At 45.0% G+C, this 17,355-nt stretch overlaps 1 protein-coding gene across 9 annotated transcripts in view; it reads right to left on the reverse strand.

Moving 5' to 3' along the window:
* The window catches only part of rapgef4a (Rap guanine nucleotide exchange factor 4a), a 514,684-nt gene that overhangs the window by 199,878 nt on the left and 297,451 nt on the right, over positions 1 to 17,355 (reverse strand). For 8 of the 9 annotated variants that reach the window (XR_005459764.1, XM_038789400.1, XM_038789399.1 and 5 more), the window contains 2 exons: positions 17,120 to 17,173; positions 11,716 to 11,822 (listed from right to left, as the gene is read on the reverse strand). Coding sequence is in view for 8 of the 9 variants with exons in the window: in XM_038789400.1 (XP_038645328.1) it covers positions 11,716 to 11,822; positions 17,120 to 17,173 (161 nt within the window). In the remaining variant the exon portion in view is untranslated. The remainder of the gene's footprint in view (positions 1 to 11,715; positions 11,823 to 17,119; positions 17,174 to 17,355) is intronic. The other variant, XM_038789401.1, reaches the window with a different exon arrangement.

Here is a 17,355-nt window from a genome sequence, read left to right on the forward strand (position 1 = left end):
TGCTGGGAAGATGGATGTTTTGGCAACTCTTGCCAGCAGGATTGTCTGGTCCTGCCCAGCGAAGACCTGCCGTGGGTTTCCCGGCAGTCGGAAGAAGATTCAAAGGGAAATCCCATCGACAGCAGGAGACCAGAAGATCCTGCCGCCAGCCAACGATGGGCCGCCGCCTCCCACTGCTGAGGGCGCAGAAAATCCTCCTTGGTTTCAGACAAACTAAGTCTAAAATGTTGCCATGAGTGAAAAGTACAAGCAACATAACTTTCCATTTGAAATTATCCCACTTTTAAATTGGCATTTTCCAGTTTTATTCCCTTTACCTTGGTGCTTTTGGCAGTATAAGTTGAGCAAGTTACAGAGGTTGATGGGCATGGTATCTGAGCAAGATGTTCATTCTGATGCAACATCAATAATCACATAGATGAAGGCCAGACAAAAGCTGCCACCGAGTGAGCCTCCTCACAAGTTGCTGATTATGGCTCGAGGTCTTCTACAGATACGGTAAAGTCGCCATAGTCCCAGATGACCATAGGCTGCTTTCCCCTTTGAGGGGGAGAACTGACTGGTGTGATTCAACCTGAGGATCACCACACCTCAGGTGAGAGGCAAGATTGAGAAGCCTTCATGAATAACAGGACAGAGCTCCAACTGTGGCAGGGTATAACTCTTGTTTATTTGTGCCAAATTCTGATGCAATGACAAAAATATGCAAATAAATTGAAATTTTGCAATGCCAAAAAATATGCACACAAATTTAGTATTAAATGTTGATGTCAAAGCTGCTACGTTACATCACAAGAACATTTCTGCTAACTTTCCATAATTAAGCTTATTGTTTCTGCTGATTTCTACCTGCTCCTCAATGTCTGATTAACTAACAACCAACATCCAGGCCCAGCATTTCAATTAGCATTTTAGGAATAGATGATGAACTGGTATTCTTTGCAAGCAAAAGTAGTTTATTTCAGGATTTCAAATTATATTTATTTTCTTTATTTTTATTTATTTCTTCTAATTATCTCTACTTTTGTTAGTCTGTCCTTTAAATTCTTTTCTATTTTCTGAGTTGATATTGTTTCTTTGTTTATATTCTCATTGTAGTTCCTTGCTCTTTCTTACTTGTCCTCTGGTGTCTTACAGGACAGAAAGTATCAAGCAGGAAAGAGGCTTTATTTGATACCAAAAGTTTAAGTTAGCTTAGCTTTACCCACCAATTTAATACGATAGAGGTTTAGCAACTTTATCAACAATTTAAAAATAAAAACATTTTATTAAGGCATTTATGATTTTATAACAGCAAATACAAATGTAAACAAAACTCAGTAAATATCAACCCCCCTCCAACCCACAATCACACCCAGCCAGCATGGCTGATACACACAATCCCCCAATCCCACCTCTTCCTCTTGCTGATCCCACCTAAACTAAACTATACTGTAACAATTCTTTGAACATTAAAGGGCGCGATCTAGCCAAATTGCAACAGTCTCGTGTCAAGCGCATTTAGCCAGGTGTTACATGGTGCTCATAACGCCAAGAAAGACCACGCTATAGAATGGGACAATCCGGGGCCTCAGCGGGGTCGCGTTTCCTGCACCGAGGAGCTCAGCTCTCCCCCCCCCCCCCCCCCCCCAATCTCTTGAATTCCGACTTGACCTCTGGAACCCCCAAAGACCCAACTCATCCATAAGGGGTACGGGCTCTAATCAGTGCCAGGGCGCCAACCTGCCTGGAGGCCAACCACCAGGGAGCCTCCAATCCCGGGGGGTGGGCTCATGTGTTTTGCATATAGTGGATACAGGGGAAGTGAACGTGGCAGGAAGCAGTGGTGAGGGAGCATGAGCTGTGGTTCAGTGAGAATGGGGTGAGATTGACAGGGGGCCTCAGTTTTCTTTCCACCCACAGATGAAGGTAGGTCTTCTAACCTTCTCGCCTCAGTCCTCAGTCCTATTTCAAGAAGTAGTGACCCTGACTCCAGCCTGCCCCAACTCTGCAGGGTGAAAATATGTTTCACTGACCACACAAGAGGTGGGGTTATGACATCAGAATGACCCAGCTCCAGATTCCTGCTTAAGTGGGGTGCTCTTTCCAAGGGCCGGTGCAGATTCGATGGGCCGAATGGCCTTCTGCACTGTAAATTCTATGATTCTATGAAAGGGGTCACTCTTGTGAGGGGAAGAATGTTTATTTCCTATTAATGAACTAAATGAAATATCCAGCTGATTTTTCTTTTTATACAAGGGAGAGTATCAAATTGAAGGAAAAAGCATACAAAGTGGCAAAGATTAGTGGGAGACTAGCGGACTGGGAAATCTTTAGGGGAAACAGAAAGCTACTAAAAAAGCTATAAAGAAGAGTAAGATAGATCATGAGAGTCAACTTGCTCAGAATATAAAAACAGATAGTAAAAGGTTCGACAAATATATAAAACAAAAACGAGTGGCTAAGGTAAATATTGGTCCTTTAGAGGATGAGAAGGGAGATTTAATAATGGGAAATGAGGAAATGGCTGAGGAACTGAACAGGTTTTTTGGGTCGGTCTTCACAGTGGAAGACACAAATAACATGCCAGTGACTGATGGAAATGAGGCTATGACAGGTGAGGACCTAGAGATGATTGTTATCACTAAGGAGGTAGTGATGGGCAAGCTAATGGGGCTAAAGGTAGACAATTCTCCTGGCCCTGATGGAATGCATCCCAGAGTGCTAAAAAAGATGGCTAGGGAAATTGCAAATGCACTAGTGATAATTTACCAAAATTCACTAGATTCTGGGGTGGTCCCGGAGGATTGGAAATTAGCAAACGCGACACCACTGTTTAAAAAAGGAGGTAGGCAGAAAGCGGGTAATTATAGGCCAGTGAGCTTAACTTCGGTTGTAGGGAAGATGCTGGAATCTGTCGTCAAGGAAGAAATAGCGAGGCATCTGGATGGAAATTGTCCCATTGGGCAGAGGCAGCATGGGTTCATAAAGGGCAGGTCGTGCCTAACTAATTTAGTGGCATTTTTTGAGGACATTACCAGTGCGGTAGGTAACGGGGAGCCAATGGATGTGGTATATCTGGATTTCCAGAAAGCCTTTGACAAGGTGCCACACAAAAGGTTGCTGCATAAGATAAAGATGCATGGCATTAAGGATAAAGTAGTAGCATGGATAGAGGATTGGTTAATTAATAGAAAGCAAAGAGTGGGGATTAATGGGTGTTTCTCTGGTTGGCAATCAGTAGCTAGTGGTGTCCCTCAGGGATCAGTGTTGGGCCGACAATTGTTCACAATTTACAGAGATGATTTAGAGTTGGGGACCAAGGGCAATGTGTCCAAGTTTGTAGACGACCCTAAGATGAGTGGTAAAGCAAAAAGTGCAGAGGAAAGCGGACGTCTGTAGAGGGATTTGGATAGGTTAAGTGAATGGGCTAGGGTCTGGCAGATGGAATACAATGTTGACAAATGTGAGGTTATCCATTTTGGTAGGAATAATAGCAAAAGGGATTATTATTTAAATGATAAAATATTAAAACATGCTGCTGTGCAGAAAGACCTGGGTGTGCTAGTGCATGAGTCACAAAAGTTTGGTTTACAGGGGCAACAGGTGATTAAAAAGGCAAATGGAATTTTGTCCTTCATTGCTAGAGGGATGGAGTTTAAGACTAGGGAGGTTATGCTGCAATTGTATAAGGTGTTAATGAGGCCACACCTGGAGTAGTGTGTTCAGTTTTGGCCTCCTTACCTGAGAAAGGACATACTGGCACTGGAGGGTGTGCAGAGGAGATTCACTAGGTTAATCCCAGACCTGAAGGGGTTGGATTACGAGGAGAGGTTGAGTAGACTGGGACTGTACTCGTTGGAATTTAGAAGGATGAGGGGGGATCTTATAGAAACATATAAAATTATGAAGGGAATAGATAGGATAGATGCAGGCAGGTTGTTTCCACTGGCGGGTGAAAGCAGAACTGGGGGGGCATAGCCTCAAAATAAGGGGAAGTAGATTTAGGACTGAGTTTAGGAGGAACATCTTCACCCAAAGGGTTGTGAATCTATGGAATTCCATGCCCAGTGAAGCAGTTGAGGCTCCTTCATTAAATGTTTTTAAGATAAAGATAGATAGTTTTTTGAAGTATAAAGGGATTAAGGGTTATGGTGTTTGGGCCAGAAAGTGGAGCTGAGTCCACAAAAGATCAGCCATGATCTCATTGAATGGCGAAGCAGGCTCGAGGGGCCATATGGCCTACTCCTGCTCCTAGTTCTTATATACAATAAATCAGTAAATGACAAAAGAAAAATCTATAAATGGCCTGTAGTCATCTGGGATGGCCACTTACAACCAGGGCAGAGAAACCCGCAAAGCCCAGCGGATAAAATGGACAAAGCAGGCTCAGAGCCTGAAATGTATATTTGTAAGCAAGGAGTCCAGACGCTATCGAAACACCGGCCAATTAGCATTTTGATGGGGCCGATTAGCATTTGATGGCCCATCTTCACCAAAACAAAGGACGGGTACTCGAGCGACCGGTACATTCCCAGACATTTCGGCGCCACTCCCTGTTCAAGGGAAGCGTAAACAATGGGGTCAGTGACAGCTTGGGATACGCCCAGCCATCCAGGCCCCTGCCCATTTATTGGTTAGGAATCAAACAGAGTGATCAGGGATCACCCAATTAGTGGGGTCCAAACTGAAGGACCGCCGAAAGAGCGTGAAAACCCTCAAGTATAAGAAGAGAGTCCACCATATGTTCGTCCTCTTTTGGACCTGGCGCCTCGGCAACGTCCATCTCCAATCGCAGCACCACCAGAAGCAAGTCCAAGTTCAATGCTCGCGACCAGACAGATGAACCTAGCTGAGCAGCAGTTACTTCTCCAGACTCGATAGATCCAGAATCGGACAGCGGCCACTGTTCCTCTGACCCAAGCCGGGTGCCTGAAGTTAAGTACAGGTTGTCTTAGTCGATAGGTGTAGTTAACTAGTAGTGTTTATGTTGCATGACTAATTGTGTGTAAATAAAGTGCCCTTGAACTAACTAATTGGTGTTTGGCTCTTTGATCAATAGCCGGTTGAACCTTGTGGTGGTATCATTTGATACCTGGCGACTCGAAGCATTAGAATATAGATATCAAAGAAAGAAGGGCAAACTCACTGATTGCCGTAGTTACAGCAGAGCCACACAGGAAAAGAAAGGCAACAAGCCACCACCCGAAAGAGATGGCCCTAGGGAATTACAAGAAATACATACATACTTACCTGTCCTCAACAATGACGCTGAGACTTCGGTTTGCTGGAGCTGCTTGGGGCCTACATCAAAAGATTCCTCACAAGCTCCACTGCAGTTCAGCTTCTGTGAAGTCAAAGGAGCCGCACACCCTTATTTTACTGCAGCAGCTGCGGTAAACAGGTAGGTTTAAAGGGCCCAGTGAAATTGCCAAGCCAGGAAGAAGTGTCTAAGATTTTCTTTAGTATAAATTTACAGTACCCAATTCATTTTTCCCAATTAAGGGGCAATTTTAGAGTGGCCAATCCACCTAGCCAGCACATCTTTTGGGTTGGGGGGTGAAACCCACACAAACACGGGGACAATGATGCAAACTCCACATGGACAGTAACCAGAGCCGGGATCGAACCTGGGACCTCGGCGCCGTGAGGTTGCAGGGCTAACCCACTGCGCTGCTCTGTAAGTGTCTATGGTAGGTGGATAGGATCTGGTGAGGGGAGGGGGGGTTGCGATTTAAATTACATTATCTATTGGATATTTGCCCTCCTGGGCAAATTGTATACCTGAGAACCTCAGAGAGTGATTTTCCAGTGTATTCCCCCAAACCCCAAATCAAACACTGGGGAGCTCAGAAGTTCCAGTCCATAATGTTTTCCTCTGTTGGTGTGTCTGCTCGACAGCATCTCTGCACTGACCATATGACACAGGCGAGTTAGATCATTGGAGAAAAATAAAATGAACCCATTTTTAACCACCACAATAGCTTCTTCCCCATGTCCCTCTATTAATCCTCAACTCTGGCTGTTTTACCTACTCTACCAATCCTCAATTCATTCCCAAACCACCTCCAAGGGCAAGATTTTGGGCCTGGACCCCAGGATCAGGTAAAATGAGATTCCCAACCTCATGCTATTAGTGGCCACAGGGCTTACTCGAAGAAGAGAAAAGTCTTGATAGTTTCCATAATTTGGGGCAGCAGGGTAGCATGGTGGTTAGCATAAATGCTTCACAGCTCCAGGGTCCCAGGTTCGATTCCCGGCTGGGTCACTGTCTGTGTGGAGTCTGCACGTCCTCCCCCTGTGTGCGTGGGTTTCCTCCGGGTGCTCCGGTTTCCTCCCACAGTCCAAAGATGTGCGGGTTAGGTGGATTGGCCATGCTAAATTGCCCGTAGTGTCCTAATAAAAGTAAGGTTAAGGCGGGGGTTGTTGGGTTACGGGTATAGGGTGGATACGTGGGTTTGAGTAGGGTGATCATGGCTCGGCACAACATTGAGGGCCGAAGGGCCTGTTCTGTGCTGTACTGTTCTATGTTCTATGTTCTATGTTCTATAACATGATTCATCATTTCTTGAAGATAAATACAATGACCATATTCCTGAAGTTTTGTGGGGCAGAGGGGGAGGGGTTGTTTTACCTTCAAAATACATGAGATGAATACGTAAAGTCTTGGTGAGTAAAGGCCCATCAGCTTTGAACAGCTCAGCTGTACAAAATCGGGCTGCAGGATTTGTTGTCTTTCAACTGTTCAGCTGTTTAGTGCAGCTTTCCCATCAATGGTGGTTACCCATGGATTCTATCACAAGGCAATACGGGGTGGCCTGGAGTAACAGCTGTCACTGAATTGACAGCTGAGGAGTTGTTGAAAATGTTTTCCAGGTTCAAGGATGGCATCGTCATTCTTAATGTTGTGTATTCATGTTTTTTCCAAATTGAAACAAGGTCACATGACATACTAATGGATGTAGGAGGTAAGGAATACCACTAGTGTCCCCACTGACTACACCTGCGGGAAGTGCACCCAACTTCAGCTCCTTGGAGACCTCGTGAGGGAACTGGAGCTGGATAAACTTCAGATCATCCGGGAGGCAGAGGGGGTGATAGAGAAGAGTTACAGGGAGGTAGCCACACTCGAGGTTCAGGACAAGAGTTCCTGGGGTACTTTATGAGTACTGGGAGAAGGCCAGTCATCTCCCGGCTCATCAACTCAAACATCAACTCCCGTAGGATCCCTCAGATAATTAATCCTGGCGGCAACCCGTCTCTGCTCCTCTCCAGGTATATGTATATGTAGTTATGCAGATTACCTAGTTCTATATCTCATATTACGGACCCAATTCCCTCCATTGGCGACATAATGAATAATACCTTCAACATAATTAATAATACCTTAGGCTATAAATTTACTTTAGACAAGAGTGAATGTTCTTCGGTTGACCCTCCTGGAAGGCCAGCCCAATTAGGCCCGTTACCTTTCCGCATCTCTAATACAACTTTTAACTACTTGGGTGTCCAGGTGGCCAACAATTGGGTCTCACTTCACAAGTTAAATTGCTCAAACCTGATCAATAATGTTAAAATAGGTCTACAGAGGTGGAACAACCTTCCTCTAACTGGTGGGTAGGATTCAAACAATAGAAATTAACGTACTTTACATTTTACGTTTCCCGTACCAGCCTCCCTGAACAGGCGCCGAATGTGGCGACTAGGGACCTTTCACAGTAACTTCATTTGAAGCCTACTGGTGACAATAAGCAATTTTCATTTCATTCATTTTTTTCGTTTTCTCTCAATGCCTCCCCATTTTCTGCTCAAATCCTTCATTTCATTAAGGTTAACAAATTGTTATCTGCTTTTATTTGTGCGGATAAGAATCCCAGAATCCGCAGTGTTCTACTACAAGGGGATAGACAGACAGGGGGCTTGGCCCTCCCCAATTTAATGTTTTATTACTGGGCTGCTAACATCCATAAAAGTTTGTTGTGGATCAGTGACCTGGATTCTATTTGGGGCAAAATGAAGGCTTGCTCTTGCACTGCTTCTACTTTTCTTGCCGTAGTTACTGCACCATTGCCCTTTTCTCCCACTAGATTTTCCTCAGAAAGTCCACCAGAGGTGGTCTCCTCTTAAGATTTGGAAACAGTTTTGACGACATTTTAAGCTACTTTCTGCATCGTCACTGGCCCCTATTTGTAACAATCACCTTTTTTTACCTTCTGGATTGTACCCAATATTTGGATCATGAAAAGTGACTGGACTTGATTAAGCTACCCAACTCTAGCCTTTTTCATTATTTTCAAATTCCCAACCTCTGATGCATGGTTTTCTCTTCTTTTCCTGTGGCTCCATCTTCTTCTTTGTTGAAGAAGATTTTATCCTTGGCTCAGCCTGGCAAGGGGTCAATTTATGACCTAGATGGCCATATTTTCTCGTCGGATCCCTCCCCACTACATGGGGTGAGGGAGAGATGGGAAAGTGAACTGGGGCCCACTTACTACTGAGACTTGGAGGGAGGCCTTTTACAGGGTAAACTTCACTTCCTCATGAGCCTGGTTGAGCCTAATTCAGTTTAAGGTGTTACACAGTACATAATTTACCAATGCTCGGTTGAGTGGGGTATTTTTCCAAACGTCGAGGACAAATGTATTCGCTGTTCGTTTGCCCCAGCTAACCATACACATATATTTTGATCCTGGCTCACTCACCAGCTTCTGGACTTCCTTTTTTAGTATATGTCAAGAGATAATTCGAGCAGATTTGAACCCATGTCCACTGGTAGCTATGTTTGGGATTTTGGATTTACCAACCTTTCACTCTGCGGTGGAGGCAGATGTTGCCGCCTTTGCCTCACTGACAGCCCAAAGGCAAATATTGTTCGGTTTTGGGCTCCCATTTTGCCCAGTGCCTCTGCTTGGTTGGGCAACTCAGTGTCATCCCCAGTCAAGCCTATATTTAGATTTGTTTTCATCACTGGGGAGCTGAACTCGAAAATCAAATTCACCATTAAGGGGTCGCTGGAGAGGTTTTACCAGAGATGGCAGATAGACATGGTCAAATGTTAGGGCATTGAGTTATCGTAGAGGTTTGAGTTATAGCTTTTAATGAATTCCCTGTTTTTGTTGTATATTTGCTTGTAATTTCTTGCATTCTCATTGGCTGTTTATTATGTAAATCTTCAATAAACATAATTTCTTTAAAAAGATCAAAGACGAAAACCAAGCAAGATGCTTAAAGACTATGTGAGTGCCTTATGCCATCAGGCCAAAGGTTGAGGCAGAATTAGAGAGGCTGGTCAAGACGGAGCCCTCAAACCCGTTAAAGTGATTGGGCCATGCCAATAGTACCTGTGAAGAAGAAAGATTGTTTGATGTGCATATGTGGCAATTTTAAAGTCTCTATCAATCCAGTACTGTACTTCATAGGCTGGAGGCCAGCATGTCAGCAAAGTTGACCTCAGTCAAGCTTATCTCCAGGTAAATGTGGGTCCAGATTCACAACAATATTTGACAGTTGCGACACAAAGGACTATTCAGATGTAAAAGACTTCCATTTGGCATCATGTACGCACCTGGATTGTTCCAACGTGCCATGGATCAAATTCTCAGCGGACTAAAGGGAGTCAGTGCTAGTCAGATGATATCTTAGTTACTGGAAAGAATGTAGAAGAGCATCTTCAAAATTTAGATGCTACATTCCAGAGACTAGATGATTACGGACGGGAACAGAAGGATAAATGTGAATTCTTCAAATATTCTATTGAATACCTGGGGCACGTCATAGCTGTAAAGGCACTGCACAAGTCGCCTTCTAAAGTAAAAACCATAACTGAGACACCTGCACCTGAAAAACGTAAATAAATTTGGATCATTTATGGGCTTTTTAAACCATTATAGAAGGTTTGTCCCTAATCTAGCAACTATTCTCAAGCCTTTACACAAAGTGTTGTATAATGTGTGTGAGAAGGCCTTCGTACAAGTTAAAGATGCACTACAAAAGTAAGAAATCCTGACACTTTAATCCGGAGTTACCCTTGAAATTGGCTATGGGGTAGGAGCCGTAGTTTCTCACAATGCCCAATGGTGAAGTGAAGCCATTGGTATTTGCATCCAGGTCCTTGAACAAAGTAGAAATGAACTTTGCATAGGTAAAGAGAATAAAGCTCTCGGCATCATTTAGGAAACAAACATTTTTACCAATACCTATATGTAAGGAAATTTACCAATGGATTATAGACGACTGACGACGATACTTTGGCCGCAGACCGGTATTCCATCTCTAGCAGTGATCAGATACAGAGATGGGCATTGCTGTTGTCAGCACATACATACACAATAAAATATTGTCAATCAAATCACCATGGCACACTGGTGGACTCTCTAGGCCAGCCATTTTCACACTCAGGGTCGTGACCCACGGGTGGGTCGAGTAGCAATTGGTCGTGGCATTCACAATTGCAGGAAGTGCTCAATGGCCGTGACCGGATTTTAAAAAGCCAAGCATCCCGAGCATGCGTGCCCCCGCAGCCGGATGTAGCAGCACACAGACCCTGAGCCCAACGGGGAAGACCACCTCTTCCATACGTCAGCGCGTTGTCCCAGGAGCAGATTTTTAAAAAAAAAATCTATGGAGTCTTCCCACCAGAAGCGGCAGCAGAAAGGTCACGCGCCAGATATGCTGACGTCATGTGCTCAGGGCATGAAATTACCGTGAAGACCTTCCTCCGTTTTGCAGCTATAACAAGCAAACAACAGCGTGAAGAACTGAAGATGGATCTTTTTGGATAAGGAAGAGGAGGCCAGAGACACAAACAGGTCAGGATCTCACACCTGAATCTGGTGGAGAGAGCTTCGCTGAAGAGTCCATGGCAGGACAAAGCAGTGCTGATGTGAGCTCCAAGATTTCTGATGAACTATCCATACAGAAATGTAGCATTGAATGACAAAACAGTTGAATTCATGAGGACCAAGCAGGCTCACCTGTCAAATTACAGGCAAGTGAAAAGGTGAGTCGCGAAGTTCGGGCAGTGTGCTTTGCAAAGGTCGGCTGTCCTGCTTGGGTCCTGAAGGTCGGCCGGTTGGTAAAAATGGGACCCCGAAAATGAAGTTTGAAAAACACTGCTCCAAATTATCTTTACCTAAATGATGTCAATGGCCGGTAACACGTTCGTAACATTAGGACAAGTTAAGAAATAATCCACTACTTTCAGAAATTATGGACATGATACTTTGTGGCAAGACCGTGGGAGAAATCTCTGATTTGGAGCCATATGTTACCCAAAGACATGAGCTATCCATACAGGCTGGTTATCTTCTCCACTGTTAAGGATTCATGCCCTAAACCAACTTCATGAAGGTCAATGTCCGATAATAAGGATGGAGGAGATTGCCAGAAGCTATTTTTGGTCGCCACTTCCCAAATTCCAGCAATGCCACCCTACAAATAGTCATGTACAAGGTTTCCATTCCATTTTCTCACATCTGAGGGAGCACCAGTCAGAGCTCAGATGCTCCCTGTGGCAATGTGACTGGAGAGAATGGGGTGGGAAGGAGAAAAGGCAACATTAAATCAGAAGTTGTATCCTTCTACACTTATAGTTCTAATTGCTGTTGCTCTAGTACACCTCTACTCTGGCACACATTTTAATATGTATTTAAATTTATTGGCATTGCTTACTGACAGAAAGGCTTCTAAAATGAAAGAAAAAGATTTACTTTCAAACGTGACCAGCATCATACTCACTTATAGGTTTTCAGGTGGTATTTCCGATCTCTGATCATATGAGGTGCTTGAGACAGTATTGCATTTCGTAAAATCTTTCCAGCTCTAGGGACTTTTTCAGATGGAACCTGGCAAGGAACAGAACAGAAAAGTCTCAAGAAACCAGTCACTTTGAATATATTTGATTCCTGTAGATTAAAATAAATATTTTCTTAATTTGTTCATTGGATCTGAACATTGACGGCTAGGCCAACGTTTATTGCCCATCCTCAATTTCTCGAGAACGCGACAACCAGTTGCATTGTTGAACTGTTGCAGTCCATGTGGTGTAGGTGCAGCCGGAGAGGGAGTTTTAGGTTTTTGAACCAGTGACAGTGAAGGAACGCAGTTCAAAGTCAACACGCTGTGTGACTTGAAGGGTTTTTGAAGGTGATTATGTTCCCATATACTTGGTGCCTTTGTACTTCTAGGTGGAAGAATGGAGATAGGGCGGCACGGTAGCACTGTGGTTAGCACTGTTGCTTCTCAGTGCCAGTGACCCAGGTTCGATTCCTGGCTAGGGTCACTGTGTGCATTCTCCCAGTGTCTGAGTGGGTTTCCGCCAGGTGCTCCAGTTTCCAAGTCCCGAAAGACGTAGACATTCTGAATTCTCCATCTGTGTACCTGAATGGGTGCCGTAGTGTGGTAACTCGGGGTTTTCACAGTAACTTCATTGCGATGTTAACGTAAGTTACTTGTGACACTAATAAAGATTATTATAGAGCTTGCAAATTTGCAAGGAGTTGTCGAAGGAGTCTTGGCAAGATGCAGCAATGCATCCTCTAGATAATACACAATATCACTAATGGGGAGCCAATCAACCAGGCTTTGTCCTGGCTGACGTTGAACATCGAGTTTTATTGGAGCAGCACTCATCCAGAAAGTGGAAAGTATTTTGAATACATGCCTGACTTCTGTAGATGGTGGACAGGCTTTGGGGAGTCAGGTGGAGAGTTACTCATTGCCAAATTCCTCGTCTCTTTTTTAAAATTCATTGATGGGATGTGGGCGCTGCTAGCTGGGCCAGCATTTACTGCACAGTCTTTTTTTTTTTCCCCCCAATTAAGGGACAATTTAAAATGGTCAATCCACCTAACCTGCACATCTTTGGGTTGTGGGGGTGAAACCCACGCAGACACAGAGTGAATATGCAAATTCCACACGAACAGTGACCCAGGGTCGGGATTCAAACCCAGGTCTTCAGCGCCATAGACAGCAGTGCTAACCACTGTGCTACATGCCGCCCCTATTCACTAACTTGATAAAGTTTTTCAAAGAGGTCACAAAGATGATTGATGCAGGCAGGGCAGTGGATGTTGTCTATATGGACTTCAGTAAGGCCTTTGACAAGGTCCCTCATGGTAGACTGGCACAAAAGGTGAAGTCACATGGGATCAGGGGTGAGCTGACAAGGTGGATACAGAACTGGCTAGGTTATAGGAGGCAGAGCGTAGCAATAGAAGGGTGCTTTTCTAATCAGAGGGCTGTGACTAGTGGTGTTCCGCAGGGATCAGTGCTGGGACCTTTGCTGTTCGCAGTATTTATAAATGATTTGGAGGAAAATGTAACTGGTCTGATTAGTAAGTTTGCAGACGATACAATTGCGGATAGCGATGAGGACAGTCAGAGGATACGGCAGGATTTAGATCGTTTGGAGACTTGGGCGGAGAGATGGCAGATGGAGTTTAATCCGGACAAATGTGAGGTAATGCATTTTGGAAGGTCGAATACAGGTTGGGAATATACAGTGAATGGTAGAACCCACAAGAGTATTGAAAGTCAGAGAGATCTAGGTGTACAGGTCCACAGGTCACTGAAAGGGGCAACACAGGTGGAGAAGGTAGTCAAGAAGGCATACGGCATACTTGCTTTCATTGGCTGGGGCATTGAGTATAAGAATTGGCAATTCATGTTGCAGCTGTATGGAACCTTAGTTAGGCTACACTTGGAGTATAGTGTTCAATTCTGGTCCCCACACTACCAGAAGGATGTGGAGGATTTAGAGAGGGTGCAGAAGAGATTTACCAGGATGTTGCCTGGTATGGAGGGCATTAGCTATGAGGAGCGGTTGAATAAACTCGGTTTGTTCTCACTGGAGCGACGGAGGTTGAGGGGAAATCTGATAGAGGTCTACAAAATTATGAGGGGCATTGACAAATTTAAGCTACCCAACTCTAGCCTTTTTCGTTATTTTCAAATTCCCAACTTCTGATGCATGGTTTTCCCCTAAGGTAGAGGGGTCAATTACTAGGGGGCATAGGTTTAAGGTGCGAGGGGCAAGGTTTAGAGGAGATATACGAGGCAAGTTTTTTTTTTACACAGAGGGTAGTGGGTGCCTGGAACGCGCTGCCGGAGGAGAAGGTGGAAGCAGGGATGATAGTGACATTTAAGGGGCATCTGGACAAATATATGAATAGGATGGGAATAGAGGGATACGGACCCAGAATTTGTGGAAGAATTTAATTTAGACGGGCAGCACGGTCGGTACGGGCTTGGAGGGCCGAAGGGCCTGTTCCTGTGCTGTACTTTTCTTTGTTTTTTGTTCTATTTCCCATTCCTGAGGACATTCAAGAGTCAACCACATTGCTGTGGGTCTGGAGTCACATGTAGGCCAGACCAGGTAAGGACGACAGATTTCCTTCCCATTAAATAACCAGATTTTTTTTTTTTTTTTTTACAGCAATCAACAATGGTTTCATGGTCATCATTAGACTTTAATTCCAGATTTTTATAGAATTCAAATATCACCATTTGCCATGGCGGGATTCAAATCTGGGTCCCCAGATCATTACTACAATACCAATATGACACTGCCCCCCAGACCTGCTCGTGCAGCCACAGTAAGTATGGATGGTCCAGTTCAGTTTCTGGTCAATGGCGAACCCTAGGATGTTGATGGTGGGGAATTCAGTGCTGGTAATGCTGTTGAATGGCAAGAACAGACACTTTGACCATCTCCAACAAGCGATAATCTATGCTTAGCACTTGCCATCCAGCAGTACAAGCCTGAATATTATCCAGTTCTTGCTGTACTCTTCTGGAGGAGTTACGAATGGAACTGAAGACTGAACATTCCCACTTCCGAGGGAAGATAATTGATGAAGTAGCTGTATGGGCTGAGGTCACAGCCCCAAGGAATTGTGCTCGGTACTATTTCAATCAGTGTGGATTTTTCTCTGATTCCCATTGACTTCAGTTTACTAAGATTCCCTGATGTCACACTTGCTAAAATGCTGCTTTGATGTCAAGGACAGCTGTGATGAAACGAACAGCAAAGCTCACACCGAATTCTCTCTTTTTTGCAGAGTTTTGGCCGAGGTGAGAAAATTACGTTCAGCTCTTTCTCATCACATTTTATTGTTTTCACAAGAGTGCTGCACACAGAGGCATGGCTCACTGCCGTCACGCTAGTGGGGTGGGCAGGAAAAAGCTGGCAACACCGGGAATTCAGAGATCGGGGCGCCTAATCTTCAATCAAAAAATAGACAGGAATTCCCCACCTCGATACACATGTGACACCCCCAGGTAGACTGTCAACCTCTCTTCCGCCCCCCCCCCCCCCTATCCCCCAAACAGACAAGGGGAAACCCCTCCCCTAATGGAGCATCCCAGAGGGCCTCTTGGCACTGCCCGGTCATATCCCTTTCTGCCCAGGGGTTATACTTACCTGTGTACTGACGGGTTTTCTTTGCCTGGTTCTCGTTTTTATAAACCTGTAAATCTTGCTGACATGATGTCTCAATATGACGGACGATACCTTAAATTACATTTTAATTAATTGTTAGGGCAGCATGGCAGCATTGTGGATAGCACAATTGCTTCACAGCTCCAGGGTCCCAGGTTCGATTCCAGCCTGGGTCACGGTCTGTGCGGAGTCTGCACATCCTCCCCGTGTGCGCGTGGGTTTCCTCCGGGTGCTCCGGTTTCCTCCCACAGCCCAAAGATGTGCAGGTTAGGTGGACTGGCCATGATAAACTGCCCTTAGTGTCCAAAATTGCATTTAGTGTTGGGTGGGGTTACTGGGTTATGGGGATAAGGTGGAGGTCTTGACATTGGGTAGGGTGCTCTTTCCAAGAGCTGGTGCAGACTCAATGGGCCGAATGGCCCCCTTCTTCTACACTGTAAATTATACGATAATAAAAAAAAAAGAGGTTTTTGGTTATACAACCGACAGGTGGGGGCAGGGCAAATCTGAAAACAAGGGGCGAGATTCTCCGCATATGCGGAGAATCGTAAAGGTTGCCGTGGGACAGGGCGTGACCCACGGCAGCCTTCACGCCCACTTCCGGGGCCGATTCTCCCCCCCCCCGGGCGTGGCTAGGAGCGCGGCCCCGTGCGTCACGGTGGCGCGGCCTTGACGACGGTCGTCAAGGCCGCACGTCAAGCATCAAGCCGGCTGACGAGGCCAATGATGTCAGCCGCACATGCGCAGGTTGGACACGCCAACCCGCGCATGCGCAGTTGGCGTCTTTTCCCTCAGCTGCCCCGCAAGACGTGGCGGCTTGATCTTGCGGGGCGGCGGAGGGAAAGAATGCGTCCCGGCCCGCGATTGGTGGGCTCCGATCGCGGACCTATGCCCCCCTTGGCACGGCCGTGGTACTGCCGTGCCAATCGGGCATCTAGCGCCCGTTTCACGACAGCAGCGAGCAGGTGTGTTTGCTGCCGTGTTGAAACGGGCGTGAAGGCCCGGCCGTTCGGCCCATCGGCCTCGGAGAATCGCCGCTCGCCGTAAAAAACGGCGAGCGGCGATTCGTGGCGTGGGTCGGACGTGGGGGGGGGGGAATAGCGGGAGGGCGTGAAAAATGTCGGGAGGCCCTCCCGCTATTCTCCCACCTGGCATGGGGGGCGGAGAATCGCGCCTAAGATCTTGGCAGCAAGATTCTAGTTTTCTGACTGTCACAGGATTTTACACCCACGTCACCGTTTTCATGCACGGCGAAAGCGCAAAATCCCAGCCCGTGTCTTTAACCCCCGTGCTTTATAAACCATTAGAATTCAGTTCTTATGCTGCATTTTAAAGGTTGTCACCTTAAAGTAATGTTGAATATACTGCTAAAACGTTGAGGTAGGATTCGTTTTTGATTAAAAAAAAGTCTGAAATTAAATAATCAGAAAATTAAAATGTAAAAGCCATGAGTTAACATTTTTCATGTGTTAATGTTGGAAATGCTGGCGACAGTAGGACTGCTCTACAGTTGGTTACTGATTAGCGCTACTGGAATTCCATTTTCGCACATGTTAAACATTTGACTGCTCTTAGTGATTGTATTTTACTTTTAAGACTGTTATATTCAGACATTTTTTTTAAACCACGAGATAAATTATAAATCTACAAAATTTTATACAATCTTCATCGCAAAGCAGTTCAGTTGTAAATTCCCATTACCTGAGTAATGGTTTTAACAGGATGTAGAGGGACTCTATTTTCAATGACTGGTGTCTGAAAGATAAACACGGGAAAACTTAAAAAAAAAGAAAATATAAACACAATTATGCCTAAAAAAAAATCCATTAATGGAACTAAAAGGGTAATGCAGAAAAATTAAAGATAGAATGCAATATATCTAGAAACAAAAACAGTGTTGAGAGAAAAACAGTTACCATTGAATTAAATGTGACTTC

Source organism: Scyliorhinus canicula, chromosome 2 (genome assembly GCF_902713615.1).
Source record: "Scyliorhinus canicula chromosome 2, sScyCan1.1, whole genome shotgun sequence".
Lineage (NCBI taxonomy): Eukaryota > Metazoa > Chordata > Chondrichthyes > Carcharhiniformes > Scyliorhinidae > Scyliorhinus > Scyliorhinus canicula.